Here is a 26581-nt window from a genome sequence, read left to right on the forward strand (position 1 = left end):
AGTTGATGTTTTCTGATAAGTGTTTAAGATGCATTTTTCCATTACCAAGGACGTGGAGATGGGCTGAAATGGTGACAAAGTGCTGACTTTGTGGATTCTTAGCTCTGCACACGTAAACTCCAGCATGATGGGCCTGAACCTGCTGAATCAGTAGACTGCCCTCTCCCAGCAGGATGACATCAAAGGAGATTGGTTTTCCATCTACACAACAGACAACAAATAGGTTACTTCTCATAAGATCATGAAATGACGTGCTTCAAAATTCACAATACAAACGTAAAACCGTAGGAGCAATGTTGGGATATGATGCTTGCTTCTAAGACTCTGTTCACATGTGTATGATAAATAGTGAGTCTACCACAGTGCTGGATCTCTAACAGTGACCAACAGACACCTATAATGGTGTCCGTTTAGTTCTGCCATGTTTTCCATTGTTTTGACAGGAAAACTAGTGCTGAGTGTTGTGCATTTTTTCCTGTCAAATACGGTAGAGCCTTTGATGGAGATACGAACCCTGCTAGACAATATACATCATGTACGTAAGGTAGGGGCCACACTGCATTTGTGCACTTACTCAGGAACTTTTCCCGACATATACTGTAAAGCCGCCAAAGGTCCACATCGAGATGACGGAAGCCAAAAGTGCGCTATTTCGGCCTCCATCTGGCAGGTATATGGCTGCATACTGTTTGTTTTACTGTATAGGAAAGCCCAGCAGACAGCGTTTTCCTATACACAGGTTCAATGCAATGTATGCATTAGAAATAATCAACCCACAAGGAACATCATAGAATCATTAGCAACTTCAAATCAATATTTAACCCCTTAACCCCCAAGGGTGGTTTGCACGTTCATGACCGGGCCAATTTTTAAAATTCTGACCACTGTCCCTTTATAAGGTAATAACTCTAAAACGCTTCCATGGATCCCAGTGATTCCGACATTGTTTTCTCGTGACATATTGTACTTCATGTTAGTGGTAAAATTTCATTCATATAACTTGTGTTTATTTGTGAAAAAAACGGAAATTTGGCGAAAATTTTGCAATTTTCCAACTTTGAATTTTTATGCCCTTAAATCACAGAGATACGGCACACAAAAAACTTAATAAGTAACATTTCCCACATGTTTACTTTACATCAGCACAATTTTGGAACCAAAATTTTTTTTTGTTAGGAAGTTATAAGGGTTAAAAGTTGACCAGCGATTTCTCATTTTTGCAACACCATTTTATTTTTACGGACCACATCACATTTGAAGCCACTTTGAGGGGTCTATATGATAGAAAATACCCAAAAGTGACACCATTCTAAAAACTGCACCGCTTAAGGTGCTCAAAACCACATTCAAGAAGTTTATTAACCCTTCAGGTGCTTCTCAGGAATTTTTTGAATATTTAAAAAAAAAATGAACATTTAACTTTTTTTCAGAAAAAAAATACTTCAGGTTCAATTTTTTTTATTTTACCAAGTGTAAAAGGAGAAATTGGACAGGAAAAGTTATTGTGCAATTTGTCCTGAGTACGCTGATACCTGATATGTTGGGGGGAACCACTGCTTCGGCGCATGGCTGAGCTCAGAAGGGAAGGCGCTCCGTTTGACTTTTTCAATGCAAAATTGGCTGGAATTCAGATCGGATGCCATGTCACGTTTGGAAAGCCCCTGATGTACCTAAACAGTGGAAACCCCCCACAAGTGAGTCCATTTTGGAAACTAGACCCCCCCAAGGAACTTATCTATATATGTGGTGAGAACTTTGAATCCACAAGGGCTTCACAGAAGTTTATAATACCCGGGCGTGAAAATAAAAAAATCGTAGTTTTCCACAAACATGATCATTTAGTTCCCAATTTTTTTATTTTCCCAAAGGTACCAGGTGAAAATGGACCCCAAAAGTTGTTGTCCAATTTGTCCTGAGTATGCTGATACCTCATATGTGGGAAAAAACTACTGTATGGGCACCCGTCGGGGCTCGGAAGGGAAGTAGTGATGTTTTGGAATGCAGACTTTGATGGAATGGTCTGCGGGTGTCATGTTTGTTTGGAGAGCCTCTGATGTGCCTAAACTATTGAAACTCCCCACAAGTGACCCCATTTTGGAAACTGGACCCCCACGGAACTTATATAGACGTGTGGTGAGCACTTTGAACCACCAAGTGCTTCACAGAAGTTTGTAACGCCCAGGCGTGAAAATAAAAAAATCATATTTTTTTTCCACAAAAATGATATTTTTGCCCCCAATTTTTTATTTTCCTAAGGGCAACAGGAGAAATAGAACCCCAAAAGTTGTTTTGCAATTTGTCCTGAGTAGGCTGATATCCCATATGTGGGGGTAAAACACTGTTTGGGTGCATGGCAGAGCTTGGAAGGGAAGGAGCACTATTTGACTTATTCAACGCAGAATTGGCTGGAATTGAGATCAGACGCCATGTTGCATTTGGAGAGCACCTGATGTGCGCAAATAGTGGAAACCCCCAATTCTAACTCCAACCCTAACCCCAACACACCCCTAACCCTAATCTCAGCCCTAGCCCTAACCCTAGCCCTATAACCCTAGCCCTATGACCCTAGCCCTATGACCCTAGCCCTAACCCTAACCCTAATGGGAAAATGGAAATAACTATTTTTACAATAAGAAGCGTCTTTTAGCGTGTGACAGCTGCCAAATATAAAAACTGCCATAAATAGTAAATCAAACCCCCCGTTATCACCCCCTTAGTTAGGGAAAAATAATAAAATTTAAAAAATGTATTTTTTGCATCACCACATATTAAGAGCTATAATTTTTCCATATTTTGACCCACTGAGTCCTGTGAGGTCTTATTTTTCGTGGGACGAGTCGACGCTTTTATTGGTATCATGTTCGGTCACGTGACATTTTTTGATCGCTTTTTATTACAATTTTTGGGACGCAGAATGAACAAAAACCAGCGTTTCATGAATTTCTTTTGGGTGGTGCGTTTACACCGTTCCGCGTGCGGTAAAATTGATAAAGCGGTTTTATTCTTCGGGTCAGTACAGTTACAGCAATACCTCGTTTGTCATTTTTTTATGTTTTGGCACTTTTATGCAATAAAAGCAATTTTATAAAAAAAATAATTATTTTTGCATCGCTTTATTCTGCGAGCTATAACTTTTTTTTTTTTTCTCTGATGATGCTTCGTGGCGGCTCATTTTTTGCGGGACAAGATGACGTTTTCAGCGGTACCATGGATATTTATATGTGTCTTTTTGATCGCGCGTCATTGCACCTTTTGTTCGGCGGTATGATAATAAAACATCATTTTTTGCTTTGTTTTTTATTTTCATTTTTAAGGGGTTCGCTAAAGGGGTTAACTAATGGGACAGTTTTATAGGGCAGGTCGTTACGGACGCGGCGATACCAAATATGTGTACTTTTATTGTTGTTTTTTTTAATTCCAAAAAATGAAATTATTAGGGAATTTTTTTTTTTTTTTAATTTATTTAGCGATTTTTTTAAAATTATTTTTACACTTTTTTTTTTTTAACTTTATTAAGTTTTCCCAGGGGGGGCATCACTGTCCTGTGACAGATTTGCTGATCTGTCACATCACAGATCACTGTGACAGATCAGCAATCTGTCACAGGCACTACACAGGCTTCCTCCTTGCCTGCACTTTGCAGGCACTGAGGAAGCCAGCTCCCTGCAGGCCCCCGAAGGTCCCCGTCGCCATCTTGGATTCGGGGACCTGCAGGGAAGGAGACCCCTGCAGCAGTGCTGCACGCTGCTGTGGGGGGCTCAGGGAAGCATGGAGGGAGCCCCCTCCCTCCCGATGCTTCCCTTTAACCCCTGGTACTGTCATGTCGGACGCTGTTCACACCACAGCGTCCGGCAGGCAGCGGTAGTTCCATCTCCGTCCACTATAGCCTCAGTGGCGCCGGCTTGATTTTACTCAGGTTATCTGGGGTTAATCTAGCTGGAAATCAGGTGGGATGTTTGGTCACGCCCACGGTCTTTAAATAGTCGTGCTGGCCTGTGGGCGTCGCCGATTATAGCTTGTGTTTTGTGCCAAGTGGTTCCGGTCTGGAGAGGAGGTGTTGGAGAGAGAAATTCATATCTGGTGTCGTATGATCCGTTGTTACCTTTTCGCCTTCCTATATTTGTGCTTTGTTTTGCCCTGTTCACATTATAGTATTGTCCTGTGTGTATGCGGCGCGGTGTGGTTTGAGTTCTCCCTGTCTGTCATTACTGTGTGGGCTTGGTGGTTTTACAACTCACTGGGTGGAGGGTGGAGGGTTCAGCTTAGGGTTGAGCAGGAGATAAGGAGAGGCTGGAGGCTCAGGCATTTGCACCTTTAGCAAAAACCCTGGGTTGAGGGTCAGACAGGGTTTTCCCTAGTTTGAGGGACTCCGCAGGGGCCCGGGTTTGTCAGCCTCCTTTGACCTAAGCCTCGCATAACATTATAATCGGCCCATTTTTCCATGGATTCCATGACTTCCATAAACCGCCAGTTGGCGGCGCTGTCCGTACAGGTCACCGAGTTGAAGGGGGCAGTTCAGCAGCAGGGCCTGGTTGTAGCTAATATGCAAGCGGCTTCTGCAGGTGCAGGTGCAGAGCCTAAGATTCCGCTGCCTGAACGATTTTCTGGGGAACGCAGCAAATTTGTCATCTTTCGGGAGGCCTGCAAGTTATACTTCCGCATGCGCCCGGTCTCCTCAGGAAATGAGGCTCAGCGGGTGGGTCTGGTGTTATCTTTACTGAGTGGGGACCCCCAAGCATGGGCGTTTTCCTTACCAGCCGACTCTGCTACGTTTCATTCGGTTGAGAATGTTTTTTCAGCACTCGGGCTCATTTATGATGACCCCGACAGATTGGCTTTGGCGGAATCTAAAATCCGCGCCCTCCGTCAGGGGGAACGTATGGCGGAAGACTATTGTTCAGAATTTCGCCGTTTGGCAGTAGACACACAGTGGAACGACCCAGCGCTGCGGAGTCAGTTTATTCATGGGGTCTCAGAAAGAGTTAAACAGGCCCTCCTGATGTATGAGACTCCGGCATCGTTGGAGTCTGCCATGAGTTTGGTTATTCGTATTGATCGCCGTTTGCGTCAAGGGGCGCAGGAGACGCTGCCTCTGGGGGAAAGCAGGGGTGCCAGTGTGGTTGCTGCAGGTGACCCCACGGAACCTATGCAAATCGCGGGGGGAATCGCATGTGTAGCGCCGCGTTCCTGGGTTCAGGAAGCATGGAGCATGTTTTTACTGTGGTAAAAGAGATCATTATGTAAATGCTTGTCCTGTGCTACCAAAGAAAGTCGCACCAGCGGAAAACTGGTAAGCTCAGAGGGTATGGAGGAGGCCCAACTGAGCGTATGCATATCCTCCATGATGGTATCTCAATGTATGCTCCCTGCCAGGGTTATTATTGCGGGCAGAGAGCTACCAATATCAGTGTTTGTGGATAGCGGTTCAGCCACCAATCTCATGGATGAGGAGTTTGCACGCATGGCAGGTTTCAAGATCGAAAAACTCCCTCATCCTATTCGCGTGGTTACCATTAATGCCGCTCCCCTCCCACAGGGGGAGATTACTGAGTTTGTAGCTGAGGTTAAACTCCACATTGGGGTCCTACATTCTGAGTGGGTTACTTGTAAGGTACTCAATCTCCCAGCACAAATAGTCCTGGGTTTCCCATGGTTGTCTAAGCACAACCCGGTGATTGACTGGAGAACCCAGGACATAGTCCAGTGGAGCAGTTTCTGCCAGGAAAATTGCTTGGCCACATGTGTGTCCGCCATGAAGTCCAGCCTTCCGGAGGCATTGCTGGATTTTGCGGACGTATTCTCTGAGAGGGGTTGCTCAGAACTACCTCCACATCGAGCCTATGACTGTCAGATTAGGTTAAAACCCGGGGCTAAATTGCCAAAGGCGAGGATGTTTAGTATTTCAGGTCCGGAGAGACAAGCTCTTAAGGATTACATTGCGGAGAGTTTAAGTAAAGGGCACATCCGGCCTTCATCCTCACCTGTAGCAGCGGGGTTTTTCTTCATTAAGAAAAAAGATGGGGGGGTTACGCCCGTGTCTGGATTTCCGGGAGTTAAACCAGATTACGGTCCGTGATCCCTACCCGATGCCTCTGATCCCTGATTTGTTCAACCAGGTGGCGGGTGCGAAGTGGTTTTCCAAACTTGACCTCAGGGGGGCATATAACCTCATAAGGGTCCGTCACGGGGATGAGTGGAAGACGGCATTTAATACCCCTGAGGGTCATTTTGAAAGCCTAGTTATGCCATTTGGGTTGACAACCGCGCCGGCTGTGTTCCAACATTTCATAAATGATGTATTTGCTCATGTGCTGGGGAAATTTGTGATTGTGTACCTGGATGATATTTATTCGAGCGACCAGGACACTCATTTAGAGCATGTCAGGCAGGTGTTACAGCTGCTCCGTGAGAATAAGCTCTATGCTAAGCTCGAAAAATGCATGTTTTTTGTTCAAGAGTTGCCTTTTTTGGGATATACTGTGTCCGCCGCAGGGTTTAAAATGGATGCTGCGAAGGTGCAAGCGGTGCTGCGATGGGAACGGCCTGGTAATCTAAAAGCGCTCCAGCGGTTCCTTGGGTTTGCTAACTATTATAGGAAGTTTATTAAGAATTTCTCTACTATAGCCAAACCGCTCACGGACATGACGAAAAAAGGTACCAATCTCGCTATCTGGTCTGAGGATGCGGTGCGTGCATTTGAGCTTCTGAAGAACCGTTTTGCTTCAGCCCCCATTCTGGTGCAACCGGACGTATCTAAACCTTTTACGGTGGAGGTCGATGCGTCTGAGGTGGGAGTGGGGGCAGTACTGTCACAGGGCTCGTCCTTGAGCAATTTGCGTCCATGCGCCTACTTCTCCAAGAAACTGTCGCCGGCCGAACGGAATTACGACATCGGCAACAGGGAGTTGTTGGCCATCAAATTGGCTTTTGAGGAATGGCGACACTTCTTGGAGGGGGCGGCCCACCAGGTCACAGTCATCACCGACCATAAAAACCTGCTCTATCTGGAGTCGGCCAAGCGTCTGTCTCCCAGGCAGGCTCGCTGGGCATTGTTTTTTACACGTTTTAACTTTCTGGTGACTTACCGTCCTGGGGCGAAAAACACCAAGGCGGATGCCTTGTCCAGGTGTTTTCCGGGGGGAGAACCTCGGGAAGATCCGGTACCCATCCTCCAGGAAGGTGTAGTGGTTTCGGCTCTCACGACTGAGGTAGAGGCGGAGATTGCCGAGGCCCAGGAGGAGGTACCACCAGGACTTCCCGCTAATAAGTCGTTCGTACCCCTTCATCTTCGTCTTAAGGTGTTGGGGGAACACCACGACTCGGTCCTGGCCGGTCATCCAGGGGTTAGGGGCACCTTGGAACTGGTATCGCGCCGCTTCTGGTGGCCAAAAATCCGTCAGGACGTGGTTTTGTACGTGACAGCTTGCATCACGTGCGCCAGGGCCAAGTCGCCCAGAACCCGTCCTGCTGGCACTCTACAGCCGCTGGGGATACCTAGTAGGCCATGGACAGAAATCTCCATGGACTTTATCACAGATTTGCCTGCCTCGGCGGGGAACACGGTCATCCTGGTGGTGGTTGATCGATTTTCGAAGATGGCGCATTTTGTGTCGTTGCCTTCCTTGCCCAACGCGAAGACGTTGGCTCAGGTCTTTGTGCAGGAGGTGGTCAGACTGCACGGAGTTCCGTCGGACATAGTGTCTGATAGGGGTACCCAGTTTGTGGCGAAGTTTTGGAAAGCTTTTTGCTCACTATTGGGGATCAAGTTGTCTCATTCGTCGGCGTTTCATCCGCAGTCAAATGGTCAAACTGAGCGCATGAACCAAAATCTGGAGCAGTATTTGCGATGTTTTGTGTCTGACAACCAAGAGGAGTGGTCGACGTTCCTTCCCTTGGCCGAGTTCGCATTAAATAATCACCGCCAAGAATCATCGGGAGAGTCTCCGTTCTTTTGTGTTTATGGGCACCATCCTCAATTTTGTACCTTGCGTCAGGGGGTCTCTGGGGGCGTCCCAGAGGAGGACCGGTTAGGAGTTCAACTATCATCGGTCTGGAGGAGTGTGAAACAGCGATTGCTGAGCATGAGTGCAAGATACAAACGTGTGGCTGACTCTAGACGCGTGCCAGGTCCGGACCTGTGTGTGGGTGATTGGGTGTGGTTAGCTACTAAAAACATAAAACTCAAAATTCCATCATTGAAATTGGGTCCAAGATTTATTGGCCCTTTTAAGATTGCTGCCATCATTAACCCGGTCGCTTATCGGTTGGACCTGTGATACACAACGTGTTTCACAGGTCTTTATTGAAAAAGGTGGTAGGCTCTGTGGACACGACGCCGATGCCACCTCCAGTCATGGTGGATGGCGATTTAGAGTTTGAAGTCTCCAAGGTGGTGGACTCTCGAGTACTGCGCCGTACTCTTCAGTATTTGGTGCACTGGCGGGGGTATGGTCCGGAGGAGAGGTCTTGGGTACCAGCCTCGGACATACACGCGGATCGACTGGTCAGTTCCTTTCACCGCCGCCATCCGGAGAAGCCGGGTCCTATGAGTCTTGAGGGCCCTGGGGTCCCTCGTAGAAGACGGGGTACTGTCATGTCGGACGCTGTTCACACCACAGCGTCCGGCAGGCAGCGGTAGTTCCATCTCCGTCCACTATAGCCTCAGTGGCGCCGGCTTGATTTTACTCAGGTTATCTGGGGTTAATCTAGCTGGAAATCAGGTGGGATGTTTGGTCACGCCCACGGTCTTTAAATAGTCGTGCTGGCCTGTGGGCGTCGCCGATTATAGCTTGTGTTTTGTGCCAAGTGGTTCCGGTCTGGAGAGGAGGTGTTGGAGAGAGAAATTCATATCTGGTGTCGTATGATCCGTTGTTACCTTTTCGCCTTCCTATATTTGTGCTTTGTTTTGCCCTGTTCACATTATAGTATTGTCCTGTGTGTATGCGGCGCGGTGTGGTTTGAGTTCTCCCTGTCTGTCATTACTGTGTGGGCTTGGTGGTTTTACAACTCACTGGGTGGAGGGTGGAGGGTTCAGCTTAGGGTTGAGCAGGAGATAAGGAGAGGCTGGAGGCTCAGGCATTTGCACCTTTAGCAAAAACCCTGGGTTGAGGGTCAGACAGGGTTTTCCCTAGTTTGAGGGACTCCGCAGGGGCCCGGGTTTGTCAGCCTCCTTTGACCTAAGCCTCGCATAACAGGTACACCGCGATCGTGTTTGATCGCGGTGTGCAAGGGGTTAACGTGTTGGGGGCGGTCCGTGACCGCCCCTGACACATTGTGCCGGGTGTCAGCTGTGATAATCACGTGGGCGCCGCTGATCGCTGTGACGTACTATCCCGTCCCTGGGAATTAAGTCCCAGGGCACATGGACAGGATAGTAGGGCACATGGCAGTTAAACAAAAAAAAAGGGGTTCTTTAGAGCTAAATATATTTATATTTTATTATCCACATTAAACTAGCCATAAGGAAAGGATATTAAAGATGACATGTCAGATGATAAGTTACAGTGGAAGTACATATCACATATAACAGAAAGACACTGAATCTCCTAAATAGATTATCACATTAATAATATACAGATGTAAGACATATGTATGTAATATACACAATCTTACCCATAATAGGGTGCATTAAGCAACGTGACCACCAACTGCACCCCCATGCTCTCATTTCGCTCAGTCCCTCTTGCTTCCTGAGGTGGTGACGCTCTCTCTTCCATCATTCCCCCTCTGCGTCTGACGTCTCAGAGCAGCATGTAAGATGACATCACTACAATGCGCCCCCTGTACCAAGATGTGCAGACACCATGAAGAGACTGGAGCAGCGGGGGAACGGGCAGTGGTGAGCTTTTATTTTTTTTTATGTGGGGCATATTATACTCTACGGAGCACTATGTGGGGCCATTATACTGTATGGAACACTATGTGGGGCCATTATACTGTATAGATCAGTATGTGGAGCCATTATACTATATGGAGAACTATGTGGGACCATTATACTGTATGGAGCTCATTTTGTGGCTCCATACTGTATGGACAATATATGGGGCCCATTATACTATAGGGAGCACTAAGTGGGTCCATTATACTGAATAGAACACTATGTGGGGCTCTTTGTAATATAAGAAGCACTATGCTAGGCCATTATACTGTATAGATCAGTATATGGGGACATTATAGTGTATGGAGCACTATGTGGGGCCATAATACTGTATGGAGCACTATGTGAGGCCATTATACTGTATAGATCACTTTTTGTGGCCATTATACTGTATGGAGCAGTATGTGGGGCCAATATGCTGTATAGCCATTATAATATATGGATCACTTTTTTGGCCAATACAGTGTATCCACACTATATGGGACGCATTGTACAGTATGGAGCACTATGTGGGGCCTTTACAATATATGGAGCACTATGTGAGGCCATTACACTGTATGGAGCATTTTTTGCGGTCATTACATTGTATGGAGAACCATGTTAGGCAACTATACTGTATGGACGACTATGTAGGGCCATTATACTGTATGGAGAACAATGTGGGGCCATTATACTGTATAGAGAAGTATGTGGGGTGTTTAGGTAACCGAGGAGGATAGCAGGGGAATAAGCGAAGCAACCAGATAACCAGAGAGGTTGGTAACTTAGCGGATTGCAGACCCCTAAACTGACAACACAACTAGAATTAGCCGTGGGACGTACCTACGATGCCCTAGACGCCTCGGCACAGCCAAAGAATTAACTTAGCCTAAAGAGAGAAAGGGTAAAGCTAAACTGCCCCGGAGTAGAACCCCAAAGGAATAGATAGCCCCCGAACATATATTGACGGTGAGACAAGATGAGGCACAAACACAGGCAGAAAATAGAGTAAGCAAATGATGGTGCCCAAACTGTCTAGATAGAATAGGACAGGAAAGGATAGTGTCTGCAATCACGCAAAAAAAATTAAGCAAAATTCCAACACATCTGATATGCAAAAATACTGAGGCCACACGACCTCTGCCCCACTAAATCAGCACTCTGGTGTAACTGGAAACAAACAAAAGATACTTATATAACAGGGTGTAGGGATGTGACTCGCTCAGGTGCAGCGGGAGACAAACATGAGGCAGGTTCTTCCCAAAGTTCATGAGGTTTATTTGCTCCATAAACCATAACTCAGCATATCACCAACATAGCCTCTAGCTTAGGCAAACAAAACATAAGCGTTCGTGGCTTCAGACTCGGACCGAGAGTCTCAGCACATGCTGGGAGGTGTAGTCCTCCTCATATACAACTAGTACACTGGCCAGGGCAATGTCCAGAGCAGCGCTCCATCTGCAGCCGCAGACACAGGAAGGCTTCTCCTTCCTTAGAACACAGACCACTTTCTGTAGGGTCCCACCTGGACACATGGAAGTCTGTCCACACTCTGACAGACTCCCTCACACTCTCTCATGTGCCAAACACCTCAATTACATAGCCCTGTAACCACACCCACAGGTGATCACATGGCTATGACATCACCAAAGGTTCTATTGCACATAGACACACACAGGCTTCCCTGACGCAGTGTAACAGAAATATCAGCAGTACCTCTGCTGATCAACACACCCTGGAGCCTGCATCCCAAGGCCACCCACCTAGAGACCCATAATGGTCATTTAGGACCCTGCTCCTGTTACCACACTGAATGTGCCTGTACACCCGTCCTGGGACACCCACACAGCTCCCCCTAGCGGACATAGTGGTTACTTCACCACAAGGGGATTAAAAATACTACAAAGACTGACATAAGCCGTGGCAACTGAAACAGAGTCCAGCACAGGTCCCAGCAGGGAACCAGGCTGGACTCACACCAGCAAGGCAGAAATCAAAGGCAAGCAAAAAATGGATAAAATGCAAAAAGATTCAAGCAGACAAGTAACTTATCTGAAAGATGCAGGACGAAGCAGGAGGCAAGCAGACTTCCCAAAAGCTCAGGAGGAAAAGAAATCACCGGCAAGAGCTGAGGGAAAGTTGCTCACTTAAATCTCCCCAGTCTGTAACACCTGACCTCCAATCATCCTGCTCAGGTGATTGACTTCTGTCAGCAAGACCAGCTCCATTACCAGCAGCAACCACCAGAAGGAGCCCAAACTCAGAAGCCAGGTCAAAAGTGTTCACAACAGTGGGGCCATTATGCTGTACAGCCATTATAATGTATGGAGCACTTTTTGTGGCCATTATACTGTATCCACACTATATGGGCCCCATTGTACAGTATGGAGCACTATGAGGGTCCTTTACAATATATGGAGCACTATGTGAGGCCATTATTCTGTATGGAGCACTTTTTGTGGCCATTATATTGTAAGGATGGCTGAGCATTCTTTGTCGGGGGGATTGAGATGAGGGGTACAGTAGGGTCATCGTACTGTGCATGTGGAGCAATTCACTGTGGGGGTATCATACTGTGTTTGGGTGCACTTTTGTGTGCATCATACTTTATTTTTCTGTATTATTTGAGGCTTTTTATCCTTTGCTATTATATATTTAAATTAGGTCACTGGGCCATATGCTTTTTACTACTCTTACATAACATAAAATTCCAATATTTTATTTTAAGAACTATTTATTAAAATGAATTTTGTTTGTGGGACAACCCTGATAAGTTTATTTCAATATGAAAAAGTTCATTGTTCTATTTGATGATTTAGGAAAGACTCCCTCAATTGTAGACCTTTTATTTTTTAATAAATATTAAGTTTGCCAGCGACTTTGCCAAGCTTTTAATTTTGGTCCTTTGTGTATATGAGTTTAAAATCCCTGGCATAGAGGTATTACAGCATGCAATTAGATAGCTGTGAAATAATTGGTACATGTCAGAGTGTTGAAAATTTTACCAGCTACCAATGGTGCAAGATGTCGAGAAACTCCGGTCAGTCAAAGAGTTAAAAATCTACCGTAGTGTTTCTGCCTAAAGATCAATGCTTACCTTGACGAGACCAGGAGATGACCGGCGTCACATCCCCCTCAGCTATACACTCCATTACTGCACTCTGACCCACGGCCACCGTCAGGTTCTGCGGGGCTCTGACAATTGTAAGCTCATCAGGTAATGGTTTCCAATCTAGACGAGGCATCAAACAAGAAAATATTAATTCAAGAATATGCACATATTCATACCCTCACATCTGCAATCCAACAATGGAGAATTCCATAAAACAGCTTTCTAGCACAAAAAATTTGCTTATTTTGCCTCAACATTTTTGCTCTACAATTTTGATTGTTACCCTTCAGGTCACATTTCAAAAGTGACAAGAAAAGTGCGTGGCTTAAGTAGCAGAGGACAGCCTGAACAATTTTTCAAAAATGTATTAATAAAGGAAGAAAGTGATGTCAAAAGCAGAACAAATTTACACCTGCTCATTACACGCATAGTCTTCATTTTCTGACTCCAGGAGAACCCAAACTGCTTCATAATGTATTTACTCCAATAGACTTTTGTTTAGGACTGTCTCAGGAAGTTATTTCCAAAATTAGAGCTGTGTATATGTCATATAATGTGTATATGTGTTATACAAATAATCCAGGACAGCTGTACAAATCTCTGGGCCAGTTTTCTATAATGTATCTGTCTGGAATGTGGCTATTTATAACACTGGATGCAATTATATCAACTTCTCAGCTTAGAGAAGAACTAGTCATGCACAGGTTTAGAAAGTTGTACAACTTTTCATAAAAAAAACCTGTAATGGCATTGTAATACTGATTACATTGATACATTTTGTGAAGAAATTGGCTTTGTGGTTCTTCATTAATCACCATTTTAAGTCTCCCGCTTATTGGACCTCAGTGCATAGGGGCCGGACAGTAATTGAGTCTTCTCCTCCTTGTATGTGATCCCCGGCCCCTACGCCTACCTCCGGTCTTTGAATGACAGGTCACTGCTGAGATTTCAAGCAGAAGAGGCAGGCGGAGGGGCCAGGGATCACAGGCAGCGAGGAGACCACCAAGTACACAGTCCAGCCCCTGTGCACCAAAAGCTAATTAGCAGGAAACTACTTCAAATACTGATTAAAGAAGAACCACAAAGCGGATTTCTTCACCAAAAGGTATCAATTACATCAGTATTACAGTCCCATTACAGCCATGTCTTTACTTTACATTACAAAATCGGGGCGACGTGTTCTCTTTAAATAGGGATTAAAGATGTTTTCTCAAAATCATAAGTTATCACCTATCCTATATTAATCCTTGGGATAAGGGATAACGTGCTGAAAACTGCTGGGAAACACAGGAATCCTGACACTTGGATTCAAGAAGCCAAGGAACCCCATCCTGAATGGAGTTTCCAATAGTCCCATTCTCAGGATCATTAACGGTACCAGCGGTTGAACCCCAATTGATCAGAAAATTATCATATGGATACTGAATAACTTATGATTTTGCTCTCTCACACTGTAATGTCACGCGATCTCTGGGAGAGCCAGTGCAGACACAACAGCTCTGCCACCAGAGGTAAGTACAGGTGTTATTATTTTCCTGGGGGCAAATATACGGATTGAGACGGGGTTGTCCGAGTAGTGGACAAACCCTTTAAACATTGGTGGTGTATACTTAGGATAGGCCAGTATGTTTAATCTGTACGGGTCTGACCCATTAGAGCCATTATTACAGAACAAAAAAAGCCAAAGAGCTCCAACAACCAGAAATGCCCCATAGTGATGGCTATGACTGGTATTGCAGCTCAGTCCTATTCATCTGCAGAACAAGTCGCATATGCACTCACATGTAAGGGGTTGCAGCTGTGGAAAAAAGGGGATGTGGAGCTTGCTGGCACGCGGTGGTCACTTCATTCTGTTAATCATGGTCATCAGTGAACACCCCTTTAAGTCTTTACCAATTATTTCCCAGATAAATAACTCAGATTTTTTATTACAATAGTAAAAGAAGCATGAAATGACCTTTTTGTACAGAAAGTTGAGCTTCGCTGCTATATCGAATGGTTAGTGAGTTGGCAGCCACACAGCGATATAAGCCCTCATCTTCCTGCTGGACGCCAATGATCTGCAGGACACCAGAAGGAAGGATGATGATCCTGAAATATAACAAAGAACTTCTGAGCCGAGGTCTCCAGAAGCAGGTACGCACTCCACAGGTGGAGAACTTCTAGCTTACTTCTAGCTCATACTACTTATGCCAAATTTTTCAGAATGGTGAACGTGGTTCATGAGTGTTGTGCAAGGTCAAAATGGTCTTTATTTTTATCAGTAACCTTTTTTTGAGGAAAAGGTCACAAATCTCGCAAAATTGCACCAAAACATCTGGTGTCCTTAAAATGTCTTCAGGGGGGACTAAAGTACATTTGTGATAAATTTAACAATTTTTCAAAATGGTGCAAAAGACAAAGCATGAGAAAATATCAGGAAACAATAAACTCTGTCCACAATGGCATTTGTGAAACATTAAAAAAAAACACACAGCAGTTAAACACATAAAAAAAGACGTTCAAAATGGTGCAAAATAAAAGAACAATTAGGCCCAGATGAAAACTAGGTGAAAAGAAAAACAGAAATGGCACAAATGCAATAATGAATCAGCCCCAAAGACTGCAACATCAAAACAGATAGGAACAAGCCACGCTTCCAGTAACTCGCTTGGCTATCCAACTGATAATAAACTGTGCCAACCCGCAAGTCATCAAGCCAGTAATACAATGTGTCATCATTCCAAACGAACACTGGGCCATCCTTCCAGGAAAGCATTATGACACTCGCCGGTAATATACTGTGCCATGCCATCCAACCGGTAATACATTATACACCTCTCAACTAATGTACATCCCTCCGGTCAAGCGTTCTGCACAATCTCTGCACCTCAGATAGTTTAATTCCATGATACTTTTATTATTTTAATAGGGGTAGAAGGTCTGCTACACTTATACACCGCTCCAGTGCCCCATTCCCCTCCATATATAACTAACAGAATATTGGCAGCCATGTTCAGGCTCTTATTCAACTGCTGAATTAAAGCAATCGGAAGAGGGCACCAATAAAAGGGAAGCACTAATATTACACATACCAAAATGCCCTAGAATTAAATAATACTGTATGTAGAGAGAATATATACACTAGATAGAGGCCCGATACTATCGCATCGGGAGGGCGGTAATGTCACGATGGGGGCAGGCTTTGCAGCGTTATGAATCTCTCCCCCCATGTGCTCACCCACCTATCCACTCTCTCTTTCCCCATGTGCTGACTTCTCCCGTCTGTGCTCTCTTCTTTGACCTGTCTATCCCATGTGCTATCCCCCTTGTCTGCTGTCTCTCCTTCCTGTGCTATTTTCTCCCCTCATGAGCTGTCCCGTTTGAGCTGTCTCCCCCCTGTACCCTGTCTCTCTCACCCTTGTGTTTGACCATGTACGGAGCATACCACAGCTCCTGGGCAGGGGAGGAAGCAAAAGACAATACTGACAATACAGCAGGAGCTCGTAGAGGATACATTTTGTGAGGTAAAATATTGTTTAAAAACAGTCAGTGAAATATTTTACCTCACAAAATGAATCCTCTGTGATCCCCTGCTGTAATGTCAGTATTGTAAAGTGCTGCGGAATACGTCGGCGCTATAGAAATAAAATGTATTATTATTATAAAATTTATTATTATTGTCTTTTGCTTCCTCCCTTGCCCAGGAGATGTGGTATACACGGTCAGACAGAGACCATTTTTAAAATGAACTTTCGTTCGTGGGAAAACCCCTTTAGGCTGTGTGCCCACGATGCGATTTTTAAGCGTTTTTGCCGCGATTTTCAGCGCAAAAACGCTGCGAAAATGTTTAAAAGTCTTGTACTTGACGCACCCCATGCATTCCTATGGCATTCCGCACATGCTATGCTAATACTGCGCTTTTTCCGCGGAGGAATCGCATCGCGGAAAAAATCGCAGCATGATCATCCTTTTGTGCGGAATCGCAAAGAATTGCCGCGATTCCGCACCCATAGGAATGCATGAGAATCGCTTACTTCCCGCATGTGGCTATGCCCACCATGCGGGAAGTTAAGCGTCTCATGTGCGGTTGGTACCCACGGTGTGGAGGAGAGGAGACTGTCCTCCAGGCCCTGGGTACCATACCCCTGTAAAAAAAAAGAATAAAAAATAAAAAAAATTGGCAAGTTCCTGTAATGACGTAGTCTCTCGTGACTCTAGCGGTCTCGCCAGATCGCTATAGTAACGCGAGACCAACGTCATCACAGGTCTCGCAAAGCATTACTGGGAACGCTGAGGCCCGGGAATGCAGCGCGGGACGTCGGAAGGTAAATATACCCCGATTTTTTTTATTTTTTTATCATTTTTAACATTTTATCTTTTACTATTGATGCCGCATAGGCAGCCTCAATAGTAAAAAGCTGCTCACACTTGTCAAACACTATATTTGACGAGTGTGACCAACCTGTTCAAATCGCTTGGAAAGAGCTTGAGAAAATCGCGGCAAAATCGCGAACAGAATCGCGGTAAAATCGCGGTGAAATCGCTCTGAAAAAACAGCGCGATTTCTGGGAAGGAGTCCGGTTTTCAATGTGCGTTTTAAAACGCTACGTGGGCCCATAGCCTTAATGTGACCGGCTTCCTCTGCCTGTAGACACGTTGCACATCTGCCACCAGGATCAGCCAAATTATTCACTGCACCTGCGCGGAATTCACGCAGGCGCAGTGCAACGGTGCTCCGCTGGTGGCACCGCGCAAGAGGCTGTGTGAGTGAGAATGTGAGTGTGTGACTGTGTGTGAGTCTGAGTGTGTGAATGTGAGTGTGTGTGTGTTGCGTACGGCGTATAGAGTATGTGTGTGTGGTGTGACGGTGTTCCGCTGGTGGTACCGCGCAATAGGTTGGTACCACCAGCAATTTCCATATTGAGACACCCATCACTTGGGTGCCCCAATATGGCGGAAGGTGAACTTCCTCCGCTTGGAATTCTGGGATACGGTGACATCTGGTTGGAACAGGAAATTAAAACATTACAAGGCAATTATATAAATACAGTGCCTTGCGAAAGTATTCGGCCCCCTGGAACTTTTCAACCTTTTCCCTCATATTATGCTTCAAACATAAAGATAACAAATGTACATTTTTGGTGGAGAATCAACAACAAGTGGAACACAATTGTGAAGTAGAACGAAATTTATTGGTTGTTTTAAATTTTTGTGGAAAGTCAAAAACTGAAAAGTGGGGCGTGCAATATTATTCGGCCCCTTTAAATTAATACTTTGTTGCGCCACCTTTTGCTGCGATTACAGCTGCAAGTCGCTTGGGGTATGTCTCTATCAATTTTGTACATCGAGAGACTGAAATTCTTGCCCATTCATCCTTGGCAAACAGCTCGAGCTCAGTGAGGTTTGATAGAGATCGTTTGTGAACAGCAGTTTTCAGCTCCTTCCACAGATTCTCGATTGGAGTCAGGTCTGGACTTTGACTTGGCCATTCTAACACCTGGATACGTTTATTTGTGAACCATTCCATTGTAGATTTTGATATATGTTAGAGATCATTGTCTTGTTGGAAGACAAATCTCCGTCTCAGTCTCAGGTCTTTTGCAGACTCCCAACAGGTTTTCTTAAAGAATGGTCCTGTATTTGGCTCTATCCATCTTCCAATCAATTTTAACCATTTTCTCTGTCCCTGCTGAAGAAAAGCAGGTCCAAACCATGATGCTGCCACCACCATGTTTGACAGTGGGGATGGTGTGTTCAGGGTGATGAGCTGTGTTGCCTTTACGCCAAACATATCGTTTGGCATTGTTGCCAAAAAGTTTGATTTTGGTTTCATCTGACCAGAGCACCTTCTTCCACATGTGGATTATATTTATCATCAATAGTCATTTAGGACAACGATGGATCATTCCGAGATCCACAATTAACTTCTGGAGTGAGTTTGTTGCACTGAAAGTAAAGGGGCCAAATAATATTGCACGCCCCACTTTTCAGTTTTTGACTTTCCACAAAAATTTAAAATAACCAATAAATTTCGTTCAACTTCACAAATGTGTTCCACTTGTTGTTGATTCTTCACAAAAAATTTACATTTGGTATCTTTATGTTTGAAGCACGATATGTGGGAAAAGGTTGAAAAGTTCCAGCGGGCCGAATACTTTCGCAAGGCACTGTATATATATATATATATATATATATATATATATATATACACTAGCTGAAAAGCCCGGTGTTGCACGGGCGTAGCAACTAACTGTGGTTAGTAATAACAAATTATATTTCCCCCTCACACCTCTCATTTTCCACTTACACATCTCATTTTCCGATCACTCTACTATTTCCCACTCATTCCTCTCATTTTCGCCTCACACCTCTCAATTTTTCCCTCACTCCACTATTTGCACCTCGCTCCTCTCATTTTCACATCACTCCTCTCATTTTCACCTCAACCCTCTCATTTTCACCTCACCCCTCTCATTTTCACTTCACACGTGCACAGCAACTTCCTGTTATGAGCACAATGGTGTAATCCATGAGGCTTCTCCCTTTCCCTTGACATCATGCCTCACAATAGCAACTTCATTCTAGACACAATGGAGCTAGATGTGGCCTGTGCCTTCCCCGCACTGATTGTTAGGGTTGCGGATCACACTAAATATAAAATATAAGAAAGTGCAATCGCAACCCGAGGTCCACCGTGCAGAGATGGAAAACTGCTGCTTAGTAATGGCGGAGTAGTAAGTGAACACCGGCGGGTTAACCACTGACCTGGTGTGCACAGCGGTGAACTCTGTTGCTTCACAGAGCCGCTGAAAGAAACACCGGAGCCTGTTAACACCACAGGACTCGGCAGAAGGAGCGCATAGCATAAGGTCACAGGACTCGGCCCTTAGACTGCAGGATGGGAGTCCATCTAGACCGCTAGCACTCGGCGCCGCGACTGCAGTGCCAGCAAGAGCCACTATAATTGATAACGTGTGTAAGTGTGCACAGTGCTGCTGTCACTTGCCTTGGTCCGATAGTGCCCAGCAGTGGGCGACACCATCGGACGCTAGTGTGCGACACCATCGGATGCTAGTGTGCAAGTGCTAGGAGCATGATGGCAGAAGCATAGCCACCTGTTGGCACTGACTCAAATACCCTAACTCATGTGTATCAAAGGAGGGGGTAATTTAATGAGTCATTCACCAGATTCATGCATCCATCATCACACATACCAACAACATTATGAGTCTATACTAGCACATGGCCGTGCGGCCATGCGACTCTTTTATAGCAGCGTCCTTCCGGGACCTTCCTAGTGGTCCAATGGGAGCAGCACTAGGACCTGAGCATGTGACCTCAGACCTCCAATGAGAGGACTTCCCACGGGCATGCTCAGTGGACTGAAAGAAGGACTTAGTCCCAGGAGCTGCTCGCTGCTGGCTATTGCAGGTTACAATAGCTGAACCCTGATTAGCAGCAGTAACCAAGCCAACAGCAGCAGACTGAGCAAGAAGCTGAGAACGACGTCTTTGTTGAGTAGGCTCCAATGCGGCCGGAGAGGAATGGGAGACAGCAGACGGAAAGGCTTGGGATTCCTGCTGTGCAGAGACAGGAACCCGACGCCTAACACTGATAGTCTGAAGGCGGCAGCCCTGATTGTAGCTTGCAGCGGCTGGGACGTCGCAGCCAGTGAGTTCTGCAGGGTGGCTTTCGAGATGAATGTGTCTCCGCCTAACAATGTGGGCCCTGTGGACGGGGCTTTGCGTGTGGAGTGAGTGTGGCTAATTCAGGGCTGTGGAGTCGGAGTCGGTGCTCATTTTGGTGGAGTCGGTAAAAAATGGTCCGACTCCGACTCATAAAATATATAATAAATTGGGTACAGTAATTCAATGCAGAAGGTGCTGAATATTTTTTCATAGGAATTTGGTAAGTTATGAAATGTCCTATAAATGACTGTTCTATTCCTGATCTAAGGCTACATTCACACACAGCGTTTTTCCTGCGTTTTTTGAGGATACGTTTTTCAGTTGCAAAAGCAGATCAGCTTTTTAAAAAAAACGCATCACCTGAAAGGTTTTTGAGCTTATAGATAATGTTTTCAATAGCAAAAGCAGATTAGAAATCTGCTCTATCTATATATCCATTTATCCATATCTGTCTATCCATATCATATCTGTACCAAAAAGAATGAAAACCGGATAGCACATAGACTAACACTCCTTTTTTTTTTAGCACCAGTCAGGTACACTTCATAGCTGCCCAAAAGGACGCCCAGGATAGGCATTGCTCGTCTTCAGTAACACATCAACATCAATTGATAGTTGGAATAAATAGACTGCATTCATCACCACATCTTCTTAAGGTGCAGGCTTTATTTTCAAGTGTAGGGGTGTGAAGTATGAGGTTCTGCAGGAGCTGAGGTGTGCAGTATGAAATTCTGCGGAACAGTATGAGGTTCTGCCCCCCCCTCCCCTAGGATTAATCCTGGCTACGCCCATAGTGTGAATGTAGCCTGAGGATCTAGGCTTTATCTTACCCGAGATAAGTCATAATGTGTGTGTGTATGTGTGTGTATATATATATATATATATATATACACACTCACTGGCCACTTTATTAGGTACACCTGTCCAACTGTGTGTTAAGACTTAATTTCTAATCAGCCAATCACATGGCGGCAACTCAGTGCATTTAGGCATGTAGACATGGTCAAGACAATCTCCTGCAGTTCAAACCGAGCATCAGTATGGGGAAGAAAGGTGATTTGAGTGCCTTTGAACGTGGCATGATTGTTGGTGCCAGAAGGACTGGTCTGAGTATTTCAGAAACTGCTGATCTACTGGGATTTTCACGCACAACCATCTCTAGGGTTTACAGAGACTGGTCCGAAAAAGAAAAAAAATCCAGTGAGCGGCAGTTCTGTGGCCGGAACTGCCTTGTTGATGCCAGAGGTCAGAGGAGAATGGGCAGACTGGTTCGAGCTGATAGAAAGGCAACAGTGACTCAAATTGCCACCCGTTACAACCAAGGTAGGCAGAAGAGCATCTCTGAACGCACAGTGCGTCGAACTTTGAGGCAGATGGGCTACAGCAGCAGAAGACCACACTGGGTACCACTCCTCTCAGCTAAGAACAGGAAACTGAGGCTACAATTTGCACAAGCTCATCGAAATTGGACAGTAGAAGATTGGAAAAACGTTGCCTGGTCTGATGAGTCTCGATTTCTGCTGCGACATTCGGATGGTAGGGTCAGAATTTGGCGTAAACAACATGAAAGCATGGATCCATCCAGCCTTGTATCAACGGTTCAGGCTGGTGGTGGTGGTGTCATGGTGTGGGGAATTTTTTCTTGGCACTCTTTTTGCCCCTTGGTACCAATTGAGCATCGTTGCAACGCCACAGCCTACCTGAGTATTGTTGCTGACCATGTCCATCCCTTTATGACCACAATGTACCCAACATCTGATGGCTACTTTCAGCAGGATAATGCGCCATGTCATAAAGCTCGAATCATCTCAGATTGGTTTCTTGAACATGACAATGAGTTCACTGTACTCAAATGGCCTCCTCAGTCACCAGATCTCAATCCAATAGAGCATCTTTGGGATGTGGTGGAACGGGAGATTCGCATCAGGGATGTGCAGCCGACAAATCTGCGCCAACTGTGTGATGCCATCATGTCAATATGGTCCAAAATCTCTGAGGAATGCTTCCAGCACCTTGTTGAATCTCTGCCACGAAGAATTGAGGCAGTTCTGAAGGCAAAAGGGGGTCCAACCCGTTACTAGCATGGTGTACCTAATAAAGTGGCCAGTGAGTTTATATATATATATATACACACACATACTATATATATATAATAAATATATATTCACCGTACAGACCAAAAGTTTGGACACACCTTCTCAAAGCATTTTCTTTATTCACTCTGAAGGCATCAAAACTATGAATTAACACATGGGGAATTATATAATTAACAAAAAAGTGTGAAACAACTGAAAATACTGTACGTCTTATATTCTAGGTTCTTCAAAGTAGCCACCTTTTGCTTTGATTACTGCTTTGCACACTCTTGGCACATTCTCTTGATGAGCTTCAAGAGGTAGTTACCGGAAATGTTTTTCACTTCACAGGTGTGCCCTGTCAGGTTTAATAAGTAGGCTTTCTTGTCTTATAAATGAGGTTGGGACCATCAGTTGTGTTGTGCAGAAGTCTGGTGGATACACAGCTGATAGTCCTACTGAATAGACTGTTAGAATTTGTATTATGGCAAGAAAAAAGCAGCTAAGTAAAGAAAAACGAGTGGCCATCATTACTTTAAGAAATGAAGGTCAGTCAGTCCGAAAAATTGGGAAAACTTTGAAAGTGTCCCCAAATGCAGTGGCAAAAACCATCAAGCGCTACAAAGAAACTGGCTCACATGAGGACCGCCCCACGAAAGGAAGACCAAGAGTCACCTCTGCTGCGGAGGATAAGTTCATCCTAGTCACCAGCCTCAGAAATCGCAGGTTAACAGCAGCTCAGATTAGAGACCAGGTCAATGTCACACAGAGTTCTAGCAGCAGACACATCTCTACAACAACAGTTAAAGAGGAGACTTTGTGCAGCAGGCCTTCATGGTAAAATTGCTGCTAGGAAACCACTGCTAAGGACAGGCAACAAGCAGAAGAGACTTGTTTGGGCTAAAGAACACAAGGAATGGATATCAGACCAGTGGAAATCTGTGCTTTGGTCTGATGAGTCCAAATTTGAGATCGTTGGTTCCAACCACAGTGTCTTTTTGCGACGCAGAAAAGGTGAACGGATGGACTCTACATGCCTGGTTCCCACCGTGAAGCATGGAGGTGGAGGTGTGATGGTGTGGGGGTGCTTTGCTGGTGACACTGTTGGGGATTTATTCAAAATTGAAGGCATACTGAACCAGCATGGCTACCACAGCATCTTGCAGCGGCATGCTATTCCATCCGGTTTGTGTTTAGTTGGACCATCATTTATTTTTCAACAGGACAATGACCTCAAACACGCCTCCAGGCTATGTAAGGGCTATTTGAGCAAGAAGGAGAGTGATGGGGTGCTACGCCAGATGACCTGGCCTCCACAGTCACCAGACCTGAACCTAATCGAGATGGTTTGGGGTGAGCTGGACCGCAGAGTGAAGGCAAAAGGGCCAACAAGTGCTAAGCATCTCTGGGAACTCCTTCAAGACTGTTGGAAGACCATTTCCAGTGACTACCTCTTAAAGCTCATCAAAAGAATGCCAAGAGTGTGCAAAGCAGTCATCAAAGCAAAAGGTGGCTACTTTGAAGAACCTAGAATATAAGACATATTTTCAGTTGTTTCACACTTTTTTGTTAATTATATAATTCCACATGTGTTAATTCACTGTTTTGATGCCTTCAGAGTGAATCTACAATTTTCATAGTCATGAAAATAAAGAAAACTCTTTGAATGAGAAGGTGTGCCCAAACTTTGGTCTGTACCGTATGTATGTAATCAATATTATACACTGTATTACATATTTACAATTTATTACAGTTTTTTGTGTTCTAAAGTTGTATTCCAATAAATAGATATTATGTTCTAAATATCTTGATTATTGTATCACAATCATTAAATGTCTGATGTTCACATTGTACTACAATAAATTTTTCACTTAAATATAAGCAATATATGTGGGAATCGGAGTCGGTGTAAGGGAAATTGAGGAGTCGGAGTCGCAGGTTTGGCTTACCGACTCCACAGCCCTGGTGGCTATGTGGGCTGGGTGAGGCTATGTGGAGTGGGCGTGGCTTTATACATACATTCAGCTATATATATATATATATATATATATATATATATATATATATATATATATATATATATAGATAGATAGGGGTTTAGAGGACATAATACAACGATTTCTAATGAATTGTGGGGTGGGGAGGATGCTATATACTTAAAATTAATTGAGGGTTGAGGATGCAAAGTCTCTAATAGCATCCTCCCTCATTCTCCAATTTATTATACAGTTGAAACCAAAAGTTTACATACATTATATAAAAAGACACATATGCATGTTTTTCTCAATATCTGACATGAAATCAGAATAAACCTTTCCCCTTTTAGGTCAGTTATGATTTCCATAATTATTAATATTTGCCAAATGCCAAAATAATGAGAGAGAATGTTTTAAGGCATTTTTATCACTGTCAAAAGTTTACATACACTAAGATTACTATGCCTTTAAACAATTCTGGGCTGCCCATAAGATGATGTCATGTGTTTGGAAGCTTGTGATTTTCTGCCTTTTTTTTTTTTTTTTTTTTTTAAACATCTGAGTTAATTAGAGACACACCTGTGGATGTATTTTAATGCACACCTGAAACACACTGCTTCTTTGTGTAGCATCATGGGAACCGTCACATAGCCATATTGACCAAAAAATAAAAAAAGTTAAGGCTCTGAGAAGAAGGGGAGCAAAAAACAAAACGCACAAACTGAAATACCCCTGGTCTTAAGTGGCTAATGGGTGCAGAAAATCTGTAACATAAAAAACTCAACAAAAGATCATCGTGGGAACGTAGCCTTTTAAGAGAACAGTCTGATAATTTCATAAGCTATATTCCCACTAAGAGCTCTTTTGTTTGGCAGATTTTCTGGACTATTTCTGTACCGATCAAGCAAAATAGGTCACTTGCATTTTTTTTAAAAATACACAAAGTTAAAAATTCATCAAATGCACATCGTGGAAACATAACTTTACATTTTGTATTGATATCTAACTTTAAGGTTTTGTTCCTACAATGAGTTTTTGATGTTGCAGATTTTCTATGCCATTTCTGCACCTATTCGGTAAATAGTTTACTTTCCTTTTTTTTTTAGAAATACGCAGCATAAAACAACTCGACAAAAACTAATTGTGGGAACACAGTCTCAGGCTATATGGCACACGCTGCGGATCCGCAGCGTTTCTGGCCCTGCGGGTCCGCAGCAGTTTCTGCTGTGTTGTACAGTACCATTGTTTTCAATGGTCAAACCAAAACCGCTGTGCACATGCTGCGGATTTTTCCGCGCGGATTTGCTGCGGGTTACAATCCACAGTATGTCAATTCTATGTGCGGAATCTGCTGCGGTTTCACACCTTATCCATTGTGACATGTGAAACCGCAGGGCTAAACCACAGGCTAATCCGCAGGTAAACCGCACGACTTTTGACCTGCGGATTTTTACAAATCCGCGGGGAAAAATCCGCAGCTCTCCAAACTAAGTGTGCACATAGCCTTACCTTTTGTACTGATGTCTACTTTAAGGCTACGTTCACACATAGCGGAACTCTCGCGGAAATTACAGCGAGAATTCTGAATTCCACTCCGCGGGAAAATCGCATTTTAAATTCCCGCGATTTTCCCGCGGAAAAGCTAGCATTTTGCAAGCATTATTAGCTTGCAGAATTGCTAGCGTTTTCCAAGCGATCTGTAGCATCGCTTGGAGAACTGATTGACAGGTTGGTCACACTCGTCAAACATAGTGTTTGACGAGTGTGACCAACTTTTTACTATTGAGGCTGCCTATGCGGCATCAATAGTAAAAGGTAGGATGTAAAAAATAATTAAAAAAAAATATTGTTATTCTTACCTTCCGGCGTCCCGCGCAGCCTTTCCACCTCTC

General features: G+C 44.4%; 1 protein-coding gene across 5 annotated transcripts in view; it reads right to left on the reverse strand.

The window, feature by feature from the left end:
• The window catches only part of LOC141084268 (immunoglobulin superfamily DCC subclass member 4-like), a 200943-nt gene that overhangs the window by 52566 nt on the left and 121796 nt on the right, over window positions 1–26581 (reverse strand). For all 5 annotated transcript variants that reach the window (XM_073568866.1, XM_073568865.1, XM_073568869.1 and 2 more), the window contains 3 exons: window positions 14926–15059; window positions 12954–13088; window positions 46–201 (listed from right to left, as the gene is read on the reverse strand). In XM_073568866.1, the coding sequence (XP_073424967.1) occupies window positions 46–201; window positions 12954–13088; window positions 14926–15059 (425 nt within the window). The remainder of the gene's footprint in view (window positions 1–45; window positions 202–12953; window positions 13089–14925; window positions 15060–26581) is intronic.

Source organism: Dendrobates tinctorius, unplaced genomic scaffold (genome assembly GCF_039654945.1).
Source record: "Dendrobates tinctorius isolate UK_male_01 unplaced genomic scaffold, ASM3965494v1 ptg000022l, whole genome shotgun sequence".
NCBI lineage: Eukaryota > Metazoa > Chordata > Amphibia > Anura > Dendrobatidae > Dendrobates > Dendrobates tinctorius.